General features: G+C 35.4%; 1 protein-coding gene across 26 annotated transcripts in view; it reads left to right on the top strand.

Moving 5' to 3' along the window:
- The window catches only part of NRCAM (neuronal cell adhesion molecule), a 110,258-nt gene extending 104,460 nt beyond the window's left edge, over nt 1-5,798 (top strand). For all 26 annotated transcript variants that reach the window (XM_072401482.1, XM_072401502.1, XM_072401495.1 and 23 more), the window contains 3 exons: nt 980-1,111; nt 2,191-2,269; nt 3,355-5,798. In XM_072401482.1, the coding sequence (XP_072257583.1) occupies nt 980-1,111; nt 2,191-2,269; nt 3,355-3,592 (449 nt within the window). In that variant the 3' untranslated portion in view covers nt 3,593-5,798. The remainder of the gene's footprint in view (nt 1-979; nt 1,112-2,190; nt 2,270-3,354) is intronic.
- The last annotated feature ends 15,195 nt before the right edge of the window (nt 5,799-20,993 follow it).

Here is a 20,993-nt window from a genome sequence, read left to right as displayed (position 1 = left end):
TTGCTTTGATTGATGTGTTAAGCATTTAAATGATTTTCCTAAGATGCACAAACACACATTAAGGTATACTTAGGTTGTATATAACTTACTCAGCTATCTACTGCTGAAAAGAGAAATAGGTATTGATCTATATACAGCAAATTACCATTGATATGCGTAGCTTACACTATTGATGCGTTACTAGATCATACATAGTAGAATCATTTTATTTCATACAAAATCATCTAAATATTATTCTGTTTGAACATGTCATATGAAAATGTAAAACTTTAAAACATTATGAGAAAGAGATACTAATTATTTAAACAAATATGTAGTCTGATGTGATACCTGTCTAGGTCTACTGAAAGGAATGTTCTGTGTTGGCAAAATCATTTCAATACAAACTGATATGTGTTTTATTTGAAATATATGTACCTCTGAAACGTCCACAATTACTAATGATACTAAAATCTGATGTACTTACACTCACTATTTCTGGAAACCCTGCTTTATCCCATATTTGTCGGCAGGGTTTGCTATCATATGCAGTATTTACTATATGTATAATTGCAGAAACTGCCTTAAAACCTTATTCACCTAATTTGATCATTTAAGCCAGGCAGCAAATGACCTACTTGTCCATGCAGAAATTATACAGTAACTGGTCTGTAATATCCTCTACTTAGAGTATTTTGTGGTTTGTAAATGTATCTTATTAGTTTAATCACTTGGAGTGTAAAAAAAATAATTTGTCCTTTCCTTTTCAAATTCAGTAGGCTTAGAACCAATGATGTACCAGTAAATACTGTGCTTTTCTTGTGTATTTGAGAATGACAATGACAACTTCAAAGAAGAATGTTTGTGGTTGAGTTATATAGCGATGTTCAGGGCCCATTATACATTCTTTTGTATAAGAATCTTTGGTTGCTGCAGTTTGTGCTAATTTTGGTTGCACAAAATAGCTCTTAATTATGTATGTCACTACCCTTTTCTGCAGCCATGGCGAGCCGACAAGTTGACATTGCAACGCAGGGATGGTTTATTGGCCTCATGTGTGCAGTGGCCCTTCTGATATTAGTTTTATTGATTGTTTGTTTCATTCGGAGAAACAAAGGAGGAAAGTACCCAGGTAAGGCTTATGTTCAACAGTTCTTTTTTTAAGACTGAACTCTAATGAGCACTTGAAAACTATCTTTAGACCTTCTTCACCTCCCCCTGTGTAGTGTCTATTCGTAATTGGTTTCAGGTACCTTAATCTAGTACACCTTCTTCTTAGCCCTTCTGACATCATTACAGAGACTGGAGAAGATTTTCAAATGGGGGCCAACAGAATCAGAAAGGAGTCAAAAGTTCTTGCCAGTCTCTGTGATGAGTGAGCAATCAGATGGGGTCGGTACAGCGAAGACAGGGCCACATCGCCCTACTGTACTGACATACATGGCTCTCAAACTCTGCAGGCATAATGTGCGCAGGCAAACCTTTATCTCTTTATTTTACTGAAATTAGAATGTATCTCCAGTTTTAACACTAAATTCTTGTCCCACACACAACTTGTCATAATGCCAACGTTTAAAGGCTGCGCAGGGTCCCTTCCTCAAGGCAACATAGTGGTGTCTCTAATTAACCTTTGGTCAAAGCCATATATTTAACCACTTTCAAAGTCAATGCACACAAACAGGTGCAGATCAAGGCCTGTTGGGAGCCATACCACTCAATCAGAAAAAAGGAAGATTTCACACTGGGCCTGAATTATTAAGGTTTTCCAAGATTGGAGAAGATAGAAGTTGGCAATTAGTTGGCAAATATTTTCAATCCTGAACCAGATCCATTCCTAGTTTGTTGAATAACCCAGGTTCTATAATAATAGTCTATCTTCTCCTGTCTTGGAGACCTGTAATAAATTAGGACCATTGTGTCCTCATGTGCTTTTTGACAAAAAAATGTTGTGGCCATATGTCATTGAAGGTTCTGTAGAATTACCAAAATTCAGGAAATCAGTCCTTTGGTAGCTGAAATGTAAAGGAGCAATAGTGGAGGCACACATTGCTAGTTTATGCAGTAAGGAAATGAGACCATAAAAGGTGAGTTGAGTCTTAGTGTGACATAAGTCTTTAGGTAGTTATCCTTTAGGATTGGAAACAAAACATTAAATGAAACATTGAGGATATTTATCCAGTATTTCAGTCTTACTGTGCTTTTGTGTTAAAGTTAAAGAAAAAGAAGATGCACATGCAGATCCTGAAATCCAGCCTATGAAAGAGGACGATGGAACATTTGGTGAATACAGGTATATATCTAATTTAGAATTTTACATTTTTGGTTGTTTCTGAAACAAGGGCAACCAATTTTAGAGGTCTCCAACAATCAGTCAGGTTTTTATTTAATTTTAAATTCAGACCCTGTCCGATAGATTTGTATTGTTGGCTATTGCAATTGCTAATTGGAGAATAGAAACAGGATAAGCCCAACTGTACTGTGTACCAGTCAGTTTTATAAAACATTTGATGAGCACTTGGATTATTTGTGCATGTCCAGTTACTTGTATTGCTAGTCACATATTGTATTCCTACTTTTTTTGCTGCTGTTCCTATATTGTATCTTCCTCTTTCCCTTTCACACAGCTGACATTTGTTCTGCACGTAAGGATTATGTTACCAAATATATTGTATCTTCAATTCATTTATATATTGTGTATATATAATATGTAGTAATTCAGGCCTAGTATCCCTTACCACAACACTGTAGTAATCTCATGTAGTATCATGATATAAGGCTAATATGCAGTCTAACATGCTAATTTAATTCCCAAACATTGATTTTTACCGTAGGTGATGTGTATTTATTTTCTTTTTTTTTGCTATTGGATATATAGATTAATTGAAAGGTAGGACTGTATGTTTGCAAAATGTGTACACACTTGACATTTATCCTTTGACTTTCCTTGTCTAGAGTGACAATTATTTATTTTAGCATATGTCAAAGTTTATTATTCTCTGGAAATCCTATATTTAAGTTTCAGTGTCAGTGAGATTCATAATCAGTAGATCTAAGTTTTAGGAAATAGTTCTTTCCCCTTCTCCTCTTCTACTATGATTTTATGTTTAAATGTTTATACTTTTACTGACACATTGTAAGTATCACAAATGTGTTGTAGTCACTAGAGAATCATTTGTTTTTTTAATGTATTTAATGTATTTTTTTAATGTATTTATTTATTATTTTTTATTATTATTTATTTACTAAATGTATTGTGTTTAACAAGCTACAGCACGTTTGTGCTATTTGCCTATATTATTAAGCATGCACGCTTTATTATTTTGGTGTTTAGTTTTTTCTTGCTTTCTCACTAGTTATGTTATCTTTCTCTATCAGCGATGCTGAAGACCACAAACCTCTTAAAAAAGGAAGCCGAACTCCCTCAGACAGAACTGTGAAAAAAGAAGACAGTGATGACAGTTTAGTTGACTATGGGGAAGGAGTGAATGGCCAGTTTAATGAAGATGGCTCCTTTATTGGACAATACAGTGGTAAAAAAGAGAAAGAGCCTGTAGAAGGCAATGAAAGTTCAGAAGCTCCATCTCCGGTGAATGCCATGAACTCCTTTGTGTAGACAATGCTACGTGGTCACATTCCCTTTTGCAGACTGACATGTTCCATTCAGTGCACTCAGCTATCATTCAGTGATTATATGGAAACACTATGTAGAGGCATATTCATACATTGAACAATACAATCTAAACACAAGCTCTTGTAAGTGGTACTGAATGTCAGTGTGGCAGTACAATGTCATCTTCTTGTTTAAAACCTAATTGTTTTTTACAGTGTGCAGGAACTGACACAGAATCTACAATGTAGCAAGATTAAAGAGGCCTGAAGTCCTCTTTCCTTTTTGAAAATTGTAAATGCATGAAATGGTACACATTTCACTTACCAACTAGTATATGTAAGCCATGGTATGGTCTTTTGTTATGCAGTCCTTGGTCTGACACCCGGGTATAGAGTATGTTTCCTTTGTCAGTATTATAGTAGTGTTACAGTGTGTAAAACTGCAATATCTATTTAGACATTGCTGGTGAAATTGGTGAATTTATTGTATAATATATACCATGTCTTTATAAAAGACTAGAACATATATATATATGGCTAAATAATTTAAGTATGACATTTGCTGATGCTTACTCCAACCCAAATATAAACTCTCTGAGCCCATTATTATATCGCCTTTAACGTATAAAGTATTACACATTGTATTTTGTACACCATGTATCAATCAGGTTATTTAGAATGAACAAGTGATATGCTTTGCAATGCATTCTGGGATTTGTATTTTTTTAGTCACTGAGGGGACATTGGAATACCATAATCAACATTATGAACCTGCAAGCATATTGTTCAGTGCCTTTATTTGATATGCATTCCATGATGCACTGCTTGGCTGGATAAACGAGCAAATTCAAACTAGTGAACTACAGTATTTTGATTGCCAAAAATGTAAATTGTGTAAAATAATTTTAAAAAATATGATGCTATAAATGCTATAGTAAAATGGAGAGTAATCTTCTGTATTGTAAATTGCTGCTTCAGATCCACTGTTTACTACTTATCTCAAAGGATGGCAATGAGTGCATAGCACAAACACTAACCACACTCTGAAAGCACAGCATAAACTGAATTCCCTCCATTATTGGAGAACACATCCATATGTTCCTTAAAGGATGTTCTAAAAAACTTTTCATTTGTAGCAAACATGATTAAGATTCCAACAGAGCTAAATAAATGATAAGAAAAAAGAAGGCAAAAGCGAAAGCTGCTAACAAGGATTAGTAGAGGCGGATTTTAGGCATCCGCCACAAAACCGTTACTTTTTCAACTATTCCAATACTGTGGTTTAGCTTCATATGAAAATATATAACAGCCTATGGTTGAAGCAATGCTCAGTTTCATTTGCCAATAAATTGCTTTTTCATAACTTGCATCAAGTTTAATTTTAAGTAAGCTTTTGTATGTAGATATTTTGTTCAATTTGTAAATATACAGAAAGATTAGATGCTTTATGCTTCTAGATGTTACAGAGATATAAAGTAGAGGTATGTTGTACTGGGTAAGAAACAAAAAGAAATGAAAAAGATATAGCTTATGGAGTGCATGGAATTTAAAAGACATCTAAATACTGAAATGCGTATATTTTGCTGTGAAAACCACATAGTAAACTATTGTACTTACTGCAGACTTCTTGAACTTGTGCCCCTATGTTATAATTTGCCATTCCTCCTTTTAGCAATGCTAGGAACAAAGCACAAGTTTGGCAGCTGTGTACAAACACTCCTAGTCTTTCCTTTACTTTCTGTACATTCTGCAACCCATCCACCTCTACAGCACAACATCTTACTGTGTGTCCATCGGACCTGAAGATTTACAAAGAATTTATACAAATGAAACAATAAAGCACAATGGCACAGAATTTTACAATAATAAAAGACTTGGAAAGATGGCTGTGATGGTCGTTTATCAAGGGAAAATCACTGTGACATAATTCTGTGTTGTGTCAATTTATATCACAAAAGAAAAAAACATGTCTCAAATTGTCTTAGTAGCTTGTGTACATTCATGAAGGAAGAATTAGTCTTCATATTGTGACTCCATTGTGCTTTATAATTGACACAAGAGAGCATGAGAATTGTGCCTTAGTCCTTGATCAATGACCTCCAGAAAAGTAACACATGCTACCGGTAACACAAAACGTGCATGTTCTGTTTCACCCACAGACTCTCTTGTGTAAAAAAAATTTTGTATATTAATAAATGTATTCCAGTTTATTGGCTGTATGAGTCAGTGATTTCAAGTGGTGTTCCTTTAAGGGATGTGAGCTATTTGTGTATTTATAAAGCATTGCAATGTTTTAAGTAGTTTTACCAAGGAATGTATCACTCACAAATAGAATTATATAAAAATCAAGTTGTATAGAATACAGTCAGAAACTTTCAAGACTTTTCAACAAGCTTTGACAAATATAATGTAAAGCTCAACTTTTTTATATCTTTAAAAAATGTTTTCCCTCTTCTGGCTCTGTTTGCTTTTAATATATACCTTATCCACCTCTGTCTCTCTCTTTTAACTTTTCTTCCTTTTTCTTCATCTGCTGCTCTTTTCATTTTCTGGTTCAATGACTCCTAGAGAAGTGTGCCTCCTGGTAATTTTAGGATAGGTCCAGGATGATGCCCAATGCTTACTGTAGTAGATAACAGGTACAAAATGATGCTAACGATGTAGGATGTTCAAAGTGCCCTTGAAATTTTCCATTGCTAGAGCAACTGAGAAAGAGAGGTGTCAATCATCACATGCTTGCATCTCCACAGCTGCTGTTAAAACAAGTATACAAATATACAGTACGTATACTGAAATTTATTGAACCAGAATTTTTATCCTTTCTCAATTTGATCACACATATTGGATTTTATTTGTAAAAATTAACCTAAGGAAATGTACTTGACTTGGAGCAAGCAATCTATCACATAACGGTTTTCCAACAGACAGTAATGTGCGAGTTAGGGTCTATAGGTTTAGAAAATTCAATCTGTAAATGGATGGTGAACTGGCCTAAATACTGCATCCAGAGAGTTGTAATTAATGATTAATTCTCTGGATGGTCTAAAGTTATTAGCGTTCTACCCCAGGGTTCAGTGTTATTAGCAGTGTACCCCAGGGTTCAGTTTGAGACCTTAACTGTTTAACTTCTTTATAAACGATATAGAATTTGGGATTAAAAGGGATTTGGGATTGGGATGTCTGTGTGGAGCAAGTGACACCTAACTATGTAATGGAATTAAGTCCATACAGGATGTCTATAATATGAAGTGACATATGACATTTATTATTGATAAGTGTAAAGTTATGCACTTGGGGCTAACATCATGCATGCTTCATACTGTCTAGAGGGAATACATATTGGGGAGTCAAAAATCAAAAAGGATCTGGGGGTTTTGGTGGATCATGGACAATGATAGCATGCAATGTCAAGCTGCAATATCTAAAGCTATCAAAGTACTTGACTAGGGCAAGGCAGATGAACCCGTGAACTGCACCTCTCCAACCTAACCCATCTTCCCCATTAAATACACAACACCACCTGTTGGATTAAATTGGCCATAGCAGCTCATTTTATTAAGATTGTATATATTAACATAGCTTTATATATTTTCAGCAACATATGTAAACACATTAAACCTCCATTTTAATGACAGCCTTCATTTCACCCTGCCATTGTTATCTTTCTAGGTCCATGAAACAATTCCTCCCCTCCTAATCCTTTTTACCAAGTACCTCCGCTCATTAACCAGGCCCCCAGCCGCTATCCCACCGCCTCAGGGACAATTCGCAGATAACCCCTTTTAACACTAGCCCCCACAACAACCAAGTGTCGTGCAGGACCACCACTACTGAATCAAATCCCATCCCCTGATAGACTCTACCCCCTTTTTTCCCTTTTTTCCCGCACCTTAACCCCTTCATGGACCTAGTAAAACCCGCCCCGCTGCTATGACAAAAAACCCCAAGCGTTCTGAAACCAGAGGGAGGCAGGGTGGGAGTTGCTCGCTCCAAAATTTATTGCTTCTCCCCTCCCTTCGTGCCCCCTTTTAAACCCTTCTCCAACTCTCCTCCCTGCACCAATAATCCCCCAATCCCAACCATCCAATTTTCCCGCATAAATTCTCACTTTTTTTTTTTTTAATTTCCCGCCCTTTTTTTTTTTTTTTTTAAATTACACTAACCACTGCATTTCCTGCCTTCCCTTCCTACCCTGTCATGCAGCCCTTCGCCTAAGAAAGCTCCGGGCCAACTTTCTTGTAATAAAAGAGGAACAGACCACATAGATTGAGACATAATCCTTCCCCTGTACAAAGCATTGGTCAGACCACATCTGGAATATATTGGAATATGATCAATATATAAATTGTCCATATAGAGAACTCTCCTCCCAATTATTCGCTAAAATCATTACAAAGAAAAAGAGGGCACTCCTTGTCCCTGATTTATTAAAGCTCTCCACAGCTGGGGAGGATAGTTTTATCAGTGAATCAGGGTGATCTCGCAAATATTGTATAGATATACAATATGGACATTAAAAAAAATGCTTGGAGGTAAGTATTCTGTACATTGTACAAAATATTTGAAGGAGACCAAAACTGAGAAAACAACTCACTAGGAGGTAGTACTATTGACAAAGGAGACATGCAATGTCAAAAAAACTTACTCCCGGATTCCTGGTGGCTTTTTGTTCTAGCTCTAATCTACTGGGAACATGCATCGTGTAGCTCATACATGTGTGGCGTCATTGCTGATTATGACAGAAGCTTACCACCCACCAACAAGTTTAGTTCGGCTTTAAGAAGATCATTTAAAATTAGCTACCTCAATACAACTGGCTTTGAATGAAATCATAACTTTGAGAGATATTTTTATACTGAGAGTATTTTATATCAGCTTGTGGGTAATATTTATTAACATTAAACTGCCTAACCCATATGTAAAAAGTATCAGTGTATCACACGTGGGCATTAGTCCATTAGGTGTTTTTTTTATTGCGGCAAAAATTTTGCAAAGGGTTTTTTAGGTCCAAGTCATTATATACCAATGAATACAGTGCATGTAGAGGGATTGAGATAAAAGCTTCTCAAAATGTTACCATAAATAGTAAAATATAATTCCCTGTGACAAACCCATTGGTAAACGGGATTATTTTATAAATCTTAAGTAAAAGCCACGGATATGAGAATGGAATGATTTAAAATGGAATGATTATACATTTTATCTTCAGTAGTGAGTTAAACTCTATCCAATTTTACATCATTCTGAACTGACAAACCCTTCGATAGACTGACTTCTGAAAGATATGATTCTATTGATTGATCATATTATTATGTATAAGAGGTAAGCAATTCAAAGATGACCATTTATTGTTGAAAAATCTATAATACAGGTAAAATATAATAATCAAAGCAAATACATTCCCAGAGAGAACTGAACAATAAATGTTACTAGCATTATATGTTACAATTGGCTCAGAGGTATGGAAGAAAATACTATAAAAAGAGAGGTATGCCAACCATCTGCTAATTTATAGACAGCCTGTTAAAAAAGTTAAATGTAAAAAATGTTTAAATTCAGACTTACATCTGTTTTATTTTTGTAGTGATTCTTAAAATGCCTCATTCACTTCTTTGAGTTACTGCACGTGTGCAGGGCTAGGGAGCTTACTGATTACCTTATTTTCATGAATCTGGATCAAGGTCTGTGACCTGAATAAAGCTACTGGTTACTCTAGTACCGTAGTTGAATGGACAATATACATACAGTCCTATAGTAAAACACACAGGCAGGATCAACAAAACAACAAATTGTGATCTTGCCCACAATTTAACTGCACCCACCAGTACTGGATGACTCCACCAACTGCCCGTAAAAAAAAAAAAATGTGTCCAGAATATTTGGCATCTTGACCTTAACAAATTAGACTACAATGTTACTGGCAGCGGATGCCGAAAAGGCTTTTGACCAAGTAGACTGGAATTTTTTTAAATTAACACTAGTTTATGTCCGTCTTCTCCCCAATTTAGTAACATGGTTTAAATCTTTGTACTCCACTCCAACGGCTCAGATTAAAGTAAATGGTTTATTGTCTAGGCCTTTTTCTATCAGCAATGGCACACGAAAGGGGTTGTCCCCTATCCCCCCTTCTATTTATTTAAATTTTGGAACCTTTCCTGAGGCATATCAAGAACAACCCTAATATATGCGGTTTATGCGTACAAAAGCAAGATCAAAAAGTGAATCTATTTTTTTTTTTTTTTGTTTCTTCACTCAGATCTCCCCTTCCTAATTTATTAGCCAAGATCAACAAGTACTCTAGTCTATCCAAATACAGGATCAATCTGCAAAAATCTGAAGCGCTCTACATCTCACTTTTGGATGGCATAGAATAAGCATTGTCTCCATTTTTTCCTTTCAAATGGACAAAAGCTGCTATATCATTTTGGGACCAAGATCTCTAGAGACCTGTCCTCGTTGGTTAACCACTTTTGAATACAGTAAGGATAGATTTACAGTGTTGGAGACAAAACACATTCTCGTGGTTTGGAAGATGTAACATCCTAAAGATGAACATGATGCCACCTCTGATTTACTTACTCCAAACTCTCCCGGTCCATGTGCACAACAGGTATTGTGCAGATTTAGGCAGGAGTTTCTCCGCTTTGTCTGGTGAGGGGCTGTGCCGTGTGGTCTCCACCTGACGCACTTCTATCATGCCTCAAACTACCCTTAATAAGGACTACTTTCAGTATTGTACAGAAACATTTTAAAGTGATTGGGCTTGGTACTTACCCTTCACCTCTATGCCCTATTTTTAAGGACATCCCAGGTTCCAGCCCAGCCTCTCAGATTTTAGGTTCCATTCTTGGACGAATTTTTAGAGACTCTCATTTTCTCCAGGGCTCAGATTGGATGACTGTTACTGACCTTCAACCTGAGCATTCCCTTCCAGAATTGGATACCTGGCGTAGTATACAATTACATCATTTTTTGCGTTCTCTCCATTTACCAGCTCATTTTGTGCGTCCCCTTTCGCAGTTGGAGTCAGTTTGTGTGGCCACAGGCCCCATGCCGGGAACCCTTTCGTTAGCATACCTAATGCTTCTAACAGAACTTGCCCCTCCGTCCTTGTCATTTAATACTAAGTGGGAAAGAGACCTTAATAATACGTTTTTTTTCCCTGAGCAACGAGAATGACTCCTATATATGGGTCACAAGGCTTCACTTAGCAACACATATCAGGAACCGAGCTACAAACTATTCTCTCGTTGGTACGGAGTACCGACAATTCTAGCTAAAATGTATCCAGGTGCAGATAATCGCTGCTGGCATTGTAAAGTGGAGGCAGGTAGTCTGCTTCACATATTTTGGGAGTGTACCTTGTTAACGAGCTAATGGTTGTATTGTCACCACACAATTCTAATGACACTGAATATTGCCTTGCTTATTTAGTCTGGCCATTATTGCCATTCCCCCTTTCCCTTTTATTGGTATGTCTATGTTATGCTTTTCTCCCTCCCCCCTCTCCATTTTTCGCACCTCTTATATCGCACCTCCTGGTTTTGTTTGTGTTTATATTATTGATAAAATTCCAGTCATTGCACTCACTGTTTGATTGCATAGTTTTTAATTTTTGACATTTCTTTTCTTTGTATGATTCAATGTTTGGTATTGTTGTATTTGACTGAGTACTCAATAAAAAATAAAATACAAAAAAAAATGAATTAGATTAACTGGATAGCCTGATGAAACAACTGTCAAGACGAAAATACATAACACACATCTCTATTGTCTGCACATGCATGTGCTACTAAGACTTTAGTCAAAGGTACATCTAACACCAGAAAGATGGTATCATCCAGGGTCAGCAATACCTTCCTGGACTAGGTGCCTCATTTTGAGATTACATAATCATGTAAATGTCATGTATGCGCATATGAGAAACCAGGACAACACAGTACCGTATGGAAAACAACTCCAGAGGGATCTGTGGAAGTAAAAGTAAGTGACTTTTTTTTTACTTTACTTTAGTTCTTATTCTAATTCCATGTACAAGTTAAAAACACATACACAGGCAAGCCTACACAAGAATTTGCTAGTTGCTTTTTTCAATAGAAAACATTTTCATAAATAGATAAAAATTGCTCTTACAGTATGTGATCTGACAAAAAGGAAGTTGGCCAGTAGCACTGCGGGGCTATATAGTACACAGCAGCCCCCAGCTACCTATGGATATACTGTTCAAGAGTTCTAGAACCAAAGATGGAAAAAAGTACACAGGTGACCAGGGTGGACTTGTAGTGACGTGTCTGGTTCTGGATGTTATTAGAGCAACTGATTTTATTACCTGTTCCATGTGTTTTACCCATTTGTTATGTTTTGTTATTGGTTACAGTTTATTGATTTTACTGATTCGACTCTTCTGTTTGGAAAAATGGAAAATGGTGGAGTGACAGAATATGCTTGTACTGATATACCACTGATTTTTTTGTCTGCGTATGTGTATTTTTATTTCTGCCAATAAAGAAATATTTTAAAAAAACAGGTCTAACAAGATGGTTTGTTTTCTATATTCCCCTCACCACCACTGCATACTACTAGAGTCAGATGGCACCAAACCCCAACCTGTATAATATCCAGTTATTCTGAGAACCTAAAGACTGATGTGTCTACACTTGTCAATCCCTGCTCTCTGATTACACCCCGACAGTATGGTTGCTCTTAGCTCATCCTCTTTCTTTAAGTTGTTGTGTTTCCCAACTACTACACTTTCCTAGGTACTCTGACTCTTAAAAGTACTACACATACAAAATTGGTCACCACTTACTTAGGTATGATTATGAATCCTGGACATTTTCTGCAAATTTCATCCTCATCTTATATGCATGTGGTCTTCTCCAGATGCCAATAATGTATCTACATTGTTAGCCACATAAGAATTCCTATTTCTCATTTGAAAAATAAAAAAAATTGAAAAATACATAATTTAAGTATCAGAAAGTTTTATATTTTTGGTATCTTCTTAATATTTAAGGCTTTACATAAATGTATAAATGAGTATTTTATTCTGGACAGGTGTACAAGTGTTTGATAGAACTCAGAAAATACAAATTATATATAACAAAGATGTTTCCGTGGAGGACATTGACAGCTGAAAAAGACAGTGACAGGACATTACCATTTAGATAAATACCATCCTTTCAATGTGTGTCTGTAGACATTTATGGAAATAGGCAAGCTGCTAAAACAGACTAATGGTGCATTAGCAAATAGAATAGGAAGGACAACAGACAGAAGTGAAAGGTTACTGATGCATATTGCAGATTCAATCTGTTGAATAAAAGTGTTCAGCCTAAACTTTTTCATTTGGATTTAAAGTATGAAAGTGTTATGACCTCTGTCAGCTTTGTAGTCCAGTTTACTTTCTGGGCAGGTTAACCCTCTCTTTTTGATCTGGTGGCCATTATTATGAAGACAGAAAGTTGTAGCTAATCAAAAATGTTACAGTTGTCACCAACATAAGGTGTGAGGGGAAAACTTCTAATGGGAACATCTGTTCAAGTGACAGCTCTATAATTGGGAATTCCACATCACTTTGGAAAATTATCCTAATTGCCTACATAACTGAAAGATAATTACCCTGATTTGTTAAGCAGCCATAACAGCTTCTGACAAACTGGCAAATAGTCTAACAACAGGTTAGGAAAGATTTAAATGATTATATTTACTTTTATATTATAAATATTACTTTTATATTTTGTTTTATTATATTCATTTTTACTGTAATCTCTCCTTAAAGTGGTACTAAACTGCAATGCTTCTCTCCTCTTCAGCAAATCCATGTATCCCCTTGACTGACCCACTCGCTTTTAGCTCAATCATCTTCTAGGTTTGGCATTTTTTGCCATCTTGATGGGCTGTCCTGGGATCAAAATAAGAGAGTTGACTGTTTTGAGACTTGACTATGTTTCATCTGTAATGAAACCCTTTTTACTTCCATCTCTTCACACTTAGGCAAAGTTCTGCTTTAAGGCCTGATAAATATTGTTTACCAATTCTGGCAATGATTTTGACTAATATTATTGAATAATATATTTGATTTTCTGATCTGTAATTAATCATGTTGAATCTCCAAAACAATGTACACATGTTAACAATATTCTTCCCCTGTGATCATTTTTTCCTAGGTAGGTGATTGAAATTTTAGCTGTAATTATCATCGTGTGCCCTTTAGATCGATATATACCAACACATCTAATCACTTAATAACACCTCAAGGACAAAAAAATGGTTGGCTAGGACCAGTTGGAAGCCAACTTTGCTTTGCAATTACTTACTAAGCAGAGCAAAAGGATGAACACCTATCTTCCTGTATAATTGTACCACCTACCCTGTTCTCAGCTTAGAGCCTGCTCCTATCTGACTCCTTTCTTGCACATATGCATTGAGCTGAGCTGAGAAAATACCATTAGGAACTGCCAAGATGAGGAACACTGAGGAACACAAAGTGCTGCAGGGTTGGCTGCCAAAGACACAGCAGGGTTGCTGTCCATGGCACTGACCCTTACATACAGAACAGCATGCTTTAGGGTTAGTATCTGTAGACCCTCTTCACAGTCAATGTATGTATAATTAGTAAATAATTGTAAAAATCTAATTTTAGAACTAAAGTGGAATTCTGAAAAAGTTAAACAAGGGTTGTGCAACTGTGTCAAACACTAAAGCAAATATTAAGCCAATGTTATTATCTTTTTTAGAGCTTCATTGGTGTATATTAGACACATGGGCTACATTTAGGATACAAAAAAGTAACTGTAATTTTTTAAGCCACTATGAAAGGCCAAACCTACCATAAACACTAGAAATTATTCCTCATTAATCAGTAAAGCTAAAAATAAATCACTTGGATTGTCTTTTAGAGTAATATGGTTTGAAATATGTTGTTCTGTTGGTGTGATATTTGCCACTCCAGAAGGCATGACATCAATGTCATAATATTCAGTACTCAGTTTTTCACAATTGCCATCAAATATATGACATGAAAAAAGCACAGCACTTATCATTTAGCCATTCAGCCAATTATTTACATTTTAAAAAGCACTTACATAAGGTTAACCGAGAAAAAACAGGGAACCTGTACTGATGCTATTTAAAGTAAGTCACTTGAGGGTGAAAACAAAAGGAATTTAAGCTCCACTATAAGTAGGCACCTTATGACAGACGGCTTTTTATTCTTCTACTTCTAATATTGTCTCAGGATTCCTAATTCTTTCTGGCACAATATAAAATGGTAAATTTCAGCTTCAGAACATGAAAATTATATATAGATAAGCATTTGTAACTGCTTACACATGTGGCATTAACCGCAATATTAACATTGTTAATTACCAGGTCAGATTGTTTGTCTCTACATGCAAATGGGCACATTCTCATGATGCATTTTTTTTCTGCAAAATATTTTCACACCCATGAGTTACAATGTCTTGGAATTTAAAATGGTAATAGCTATTGCTTTTGGGATCTCCTTATCCCTTACATGCGATTTGATTAAGCATAATGCTACCTTGACAGCTCTTGTAATGGATTTGGGTACATGTACTGAGGCAATATACACTTATGATTGTTTGTTTAATATGAATTAAAAAAATATAAAAATCAAGGAACTTGCATTTCATGTAAAAAAAAAAACATGTTTTTGTTCTCTTTTTAAGATGCCAAAAATATCCGGAATTTTCACTTACTTTTCCTTCCTTTCCCTCTACTGATGGGATTGGCATCCAAACTAGTAAGTGGTATACATACCTACAATTATCTTTTTGATACTTTATGTTTTTTTTGCACAGTCCTATTCAGTTAAAACACACCTGCCTAATGACACAGTTGCACAGTTACATATTGTACATCAATTTATACAATGTTAATAGAACAAGCTGAAATTATTTGGCTGTAATACTGTAATATACTTTATTCCAAATTGCTTTGGCACCAGTGTAATTGAAAGGCTTATGTAGATATTTAATTTAAATTGTGCACTGCTCTGATTGGGGTTTAGAAGTATAATGTCCCTCCTGCTCTTCAGATAATGAATTAAAAACGTATTGGCCCTGGACTACAGTACAAGTTCATAAAATAATAACTGTCTCAAACAAATTCTTTCAATATAAAACCTGAGAGTGTTTGTGTTTTCGGTGTGCCAACAAATTATGAAGGAGGTGGGGGTTGGCCATGGACATAAAAGAGAGGAAGTCATGTAGTGACCGGTTGGTACCAGGGATTGTTTATACAATATTACAGGCTTTAAAATTGGTGGAGGTTTATGTTAGTACTTGGGGATGGTAAAAACGTTAGATGGTAAAAAAAAATTGGTAAAGAACTGATTCCATGGATGACCACCCAGAGTATCAAGCAACAGTGATAACATTTTTTTCCACATTGCAAATTGTTTTCCATATATTGCTATTTTTAATGCTTAGTTTAATATATTGTAGATAATGTAGAACAGAAGATAATGGAGATAGAGGTTTTTAGGTTTTCATTAGCTCAGTCACCCTGTACCAGTTGTGATGTATTTTTTTTAGATGTGTTACATACTGGTTCAGAGACAGATCCTTTTTGCTTCAGTCATAATTAACATATATATTATGTATATATGAGCACAATTATGGGACATATTAAATAGGGAATTCGAGTAAGTTTTTTCTATCCAGCTGCCCTTTATCAACAGTTCTTCATCATGTCTCCATTTAGTTTAAAGTGTATCTGAAATGAAATTTTGGTCATTTTCATGCAAAAATGCCTGTTTTTTGCAGGTGTTTGCAAACATTAATACAAGCATTTGCAATTTTTCGTATAGACAATTTTATGGGTTTAGTTCAAAACAAAGAAAAAAAACCTAGGCACTAGGCATTCAAAAACACCCATACATGCAGTTGCAAATGCCTGTACAAGCCTTTTTTCATGTTTTTAAACACTTCCCATTTAAGTCTTTGGAGGGGCAGAGGTGACAAACTTCCCCTGGATGCTGCATTGAGCTTTCAGAAGACCACATGCTGCTTCCTTCTGTCAGATGAAGGATAATATATAGGTCTATTCAGTCCGAGGTTACGTTTTTACTCCTAATGTTAAGTATTACCACTTAAAAACAATTCAGGTCTGAAGCCCTTACAGTGACTGATTTTTTTTATTTGGGGATGGGGATACTTATTTGGACTTGCCTAATTTATCCAAAAAATTAGGACCTTAAATACACTTGAAGTAGAATTAGAAAGTTTCACCAGCCATTATATTATTATAGCATTTTTGAAAAAATGGGAAGTACCCAACTGTTCTATAAAATTAACATACCATAATACAACATTTTGTAAATGTTCACAGCTTTTAGCATGATATTTTGCAAAGAATGCTTACATGATTGGTTTGTAGCTGACTTTCCTGTTTGATAACTATTTTTGTTTTTACTAGGAGGGTGTTTTCACCCATTGGGCCTAATTAAAAAGCTCTCCAATGTTGGGGAAGATAGACTATCATGGGTGAACCTGGATGACCCAGCAAAAGAGAAAATCATTTTTTATTATTTGGCAAATCTTTTCATTCTTTGACCGAATCCATTCCAGGTTTGCTGGAGAGCTTTAATAAATCAGGCCCACTGTGGTATATTCTATACGCTCTAATAACTAATTTAAAAAGGCATTTGGCTAGGTAGTAGAATATTCTAAACATTAGAGATCAAGTCACATAGCCTGAAGAAATTAGACATTTCACAGACATTATAGGAGCAAATGGTTTTTTAATAAGCAATGATAAAATTGTTAACAGCCAAATGCCTCTTAATGATTTTTTTTTTTACAGACAGGTATAGCAGAGTTCAGCCAATTCAACTCTGATTACTGCTATAACACAGCTCTGGCCCCCTAGTATACCTGTCATTTACAGGTACAATACTATTGGATCGGAACTATTGTTCCAGTACAGAGTTCTGATCCATAGTCAGAATAGCTTGGAATGGGCTTATTTAGCTGAGCTCCACTAGTCATGTTATATCAAGATTCTTTGGTCCTGATTTATTAAAGTTCTCTAAGGCTGGAGAGGATACACTTTCATCAGTTAAGCTGGGTGATCCAGCAAACCTGGAATAGATTTCCTAAAAGTTGTTACCTATTTGTTAGAAAACGTTTTCAATCCTGAACCAGATCCATTCCAGGTTTGCTGGATCACCCAGCTTCACTGATGAAGGTGTATTCCCTCCAGCTTTGGAGAACTTTATTAAATGAGGGCCTTTGTTCTAGGAAAATGGCTCTATTCTGCTCGACCTACAGAATTAAATATAGGTTAATATAGCAATTGTCAAAACTGAATGTTAACATAATAAATATATGAATATAGTATTCTGAAGAAATGAATAGAACCACTATGTCTCATTTTGTTACGTACAGTACCTCATTACATAAACATAGGTTTATGCTCTACTATCAATATGCAAGTGTTTCTGTTTGTAATTTGATTGTTTTTTTGCATGCTAAGAAGAAGAACTCATTGCTGAGTTGATTTTAGCACAGGAACTTATTAAAAAATGATGCAGAAAAATACCAGCTTGAGATGACACAGCACATTAGTAATAGCTGCACAGCCAAGAAGATCCCATCAGCCTGTCTCTCCGGAGGCTAAGAGAAGACTAAGAGGAGATTCTCTGGCTGGGATGATGCTGTCAGAAATCATCATTTACCTGAGATAAATGCCGTCATAGTAAAATATTGCTTGGATAGTGCCAATTTCGTGCATATGCAGCACACATCTATGAATAACATTGTCTCCATTACAGTTTGATTTTCAATTTGGAGCCAGTTTAAATTAAATATAAAAATAAAGCACAAAGCTAAAGACAAATGTAGCTCTGATGATGTAAAAGTGTATCTAAAGACCTAAAGTTAAAACCTGTCTATGCCCCCACTGAGGTCTTCACCCTGTCCATAACAGGCACCTTTTGTAATGACCTGTGCTGCACGGTGAATATTAAGCTGAAGAAAACCTTGGAGACTATTTTTTATACTCATCAGTAAGAAGCTTAATGGTGGACTCCTATTTAATACATCTTGAATAAAGTGAATTACCCAGACTAGAGGTTGCTGCCTCCAATGAACTAGGATGAAACAGCTTTTTTTTTAAATAGTCTGTTGATTGGATTAACAAAATTCTTAATTACATTCATTAATTATCAGCTCCAAAATAGTCTCTATAGGTCAGAACATGGTATAGTTTTACATTGTACTTGTTTTAATACTTTATTGTTAGCCTTTAGAATAAACATGAAATGTCATTTATAGTTTCTAGCAATATGCTGCTGTTAGACAAAGCCTGAGAATGCATTTTTCCAAAAAATATTTTAGAGCTTTTATCTACCTATTTCATAATTATTGTTAACATTCCTTTTAACATTTGGTGGAACCTTTCAATAAGAAAACAAGGTAGATGGTATTTGCTGATTTGTTATCAGACATTGCTAACTTGTAATCTTTGCCACGTTTACTTGTATTATCATACTTATACTTGCTTTACCAGGTGTGATTTATCAAGTAGTGAAACAAGGATAGGGATGAATGCCTTGGAGCATGGACCTTCAAAAACAAGTTGGCAATAGTACTTGCAATGTTTCTGTCCTGAACTTTCCCAAGGCCTGTTTATTTTATCCCCAGCAGCGGCCTTTTCTTATGTATTGATGTTATACTCTGCAGCAATAAAGTATAATCCCAAAGTGGTACGAAGACCTGCCCCCAGGGGAAATGTGTCTATGATACTTGGGACTCAAATGAAGTGAGTTGGATGACACTGTAAACGGTTTAGTATTGCAGTTGAATGCTTTTTTTTTTTCAAATGTAATAGGCCTAATATTTTGAAAGAAAAATAATAACTGGAATTTGACTTTAATACATTGAGTATAAGTATGCTAGTTCAAGAAACACTTAATCTCCCAAATAGTTAAAAGTAATTATAATTATTATTATTAGTATACAGTGCTGACCTTTACACGTATACTAGCTATACCTAGTTGGAAGATCAAAAAAAGCGTATGCACAAATCTAAATATTTAGTTGTGATTTTTTTTAAAGTGTGTAAGATTATTATTAAATGGCAAAAGGACAAAAATCTTAGCACAACAGCTCAAAAACATTTTTTGGCCGATATTGATGTAAGGAAAACAAAACAGTCCACAAACAAATGTCAGTTAGTCTCTTACTCATGCTTAATCTCTAGGAAAATATCACAAAGTTTTACCTGGCCCTGGCAGAAGGTTCATCAGACACAAAACACATGCAATTTTCAGCCTCATTGAGTCCCTGGAAATGAGCACTGTACACGCAGCGCTGTTAAGTACTATGGTGGAGGGGGCAGGACAAGCAGGAAGCACCCCGCTGTGTCCTTCAATTTTAATTGGATAAAAAGAACAACTTTTCTGGAGTGGTTCATTCCTCTTACCACCGCCCTGTGCTGGTTGTCCGTTACCGATGTTGATGGATCAGTTTTGATTGGCATGAAACTACTTGATCGTGTTTAATTCCTGATCCCATGTGATATTATTAATGGTGTATGTTTTATGTTTTATCACTCAATAGACATTGGTTTGGGTTTTATCTATGTTTATATTCTTTATGGATTAGATTGGCTGAAAAAAAAAATTGTAAGCATTAACAAAAAAAAAAAACAAAACTGACCACAAATCATCATATTTCCCCTTTAAATAAATGTAAATATATAATAAATGTAAATGTGATAGATGTATTTTTGGCTTCAAAAACTGCTATGTTGCTGGAACCTTTGATGTAAACAAAATCATGTAACAATAGATTTCTTCATATAATAAAAAGCTTTGATTGCTGAATATAAATGGTTTTATATACAGTAATTTAAGGAGAATCTTTTGACCAGCCATCTGAGTACTTTCGTCATATAAGAACCAGTGTGTAATATTAATGTTTCTGCTATGCTTGAGGCTTTGAAAGTGATAGACAGTAAAGCTTTGTTTAATAGTGGCAAACACTTTGTAGAACTTATGGCAAATTAAAGTCAATTTATAAGTGAAAAAGCTATTTCTATGGGTTCTGAATGTGGATTGTTTAGCTGAAGGCAATTGCTTTGAAGTATCTAGACAGAGACAACACTGTAGCTCAAACCTTTCTTAGCAAGAAGCTATCTGTTTTCTTCTTGTAGAGCCCAGACCAGTTTTAGAAGGTATAATAAGATAAAGCATTACTCTGAAATCATTCCAGACTCATTAAAACCAATCCTCATTTTCTCTGGATATTAGAACATTGAAGGGCTAGCTATATTTTTTCTATTCTCTCACTAATTGAATTTAGGTGTAGCTCAACTCCAATGACTACTTCATATTGTAACAAGATTAATATTACTTTGTATTTTTGTGTCTTTTG

Source organism: Pyxicephalus adspersus, chromosome 2 (genome assembly GCF_032062135.1).
Source record: "Pyxicephalus adspersus chromosome 2, UCB_Pads_2.0, whole genome shotgun sequence".
NCBI lineage: Eukaryota > Metazoa > Chordata > Amphibia > Anura > Pyxicephalidae > Pyxicephalus > Pyxicephalus adspersus.
This window is presented reverse-complemented; position numbering and strand designations above follow the sequence as displayed.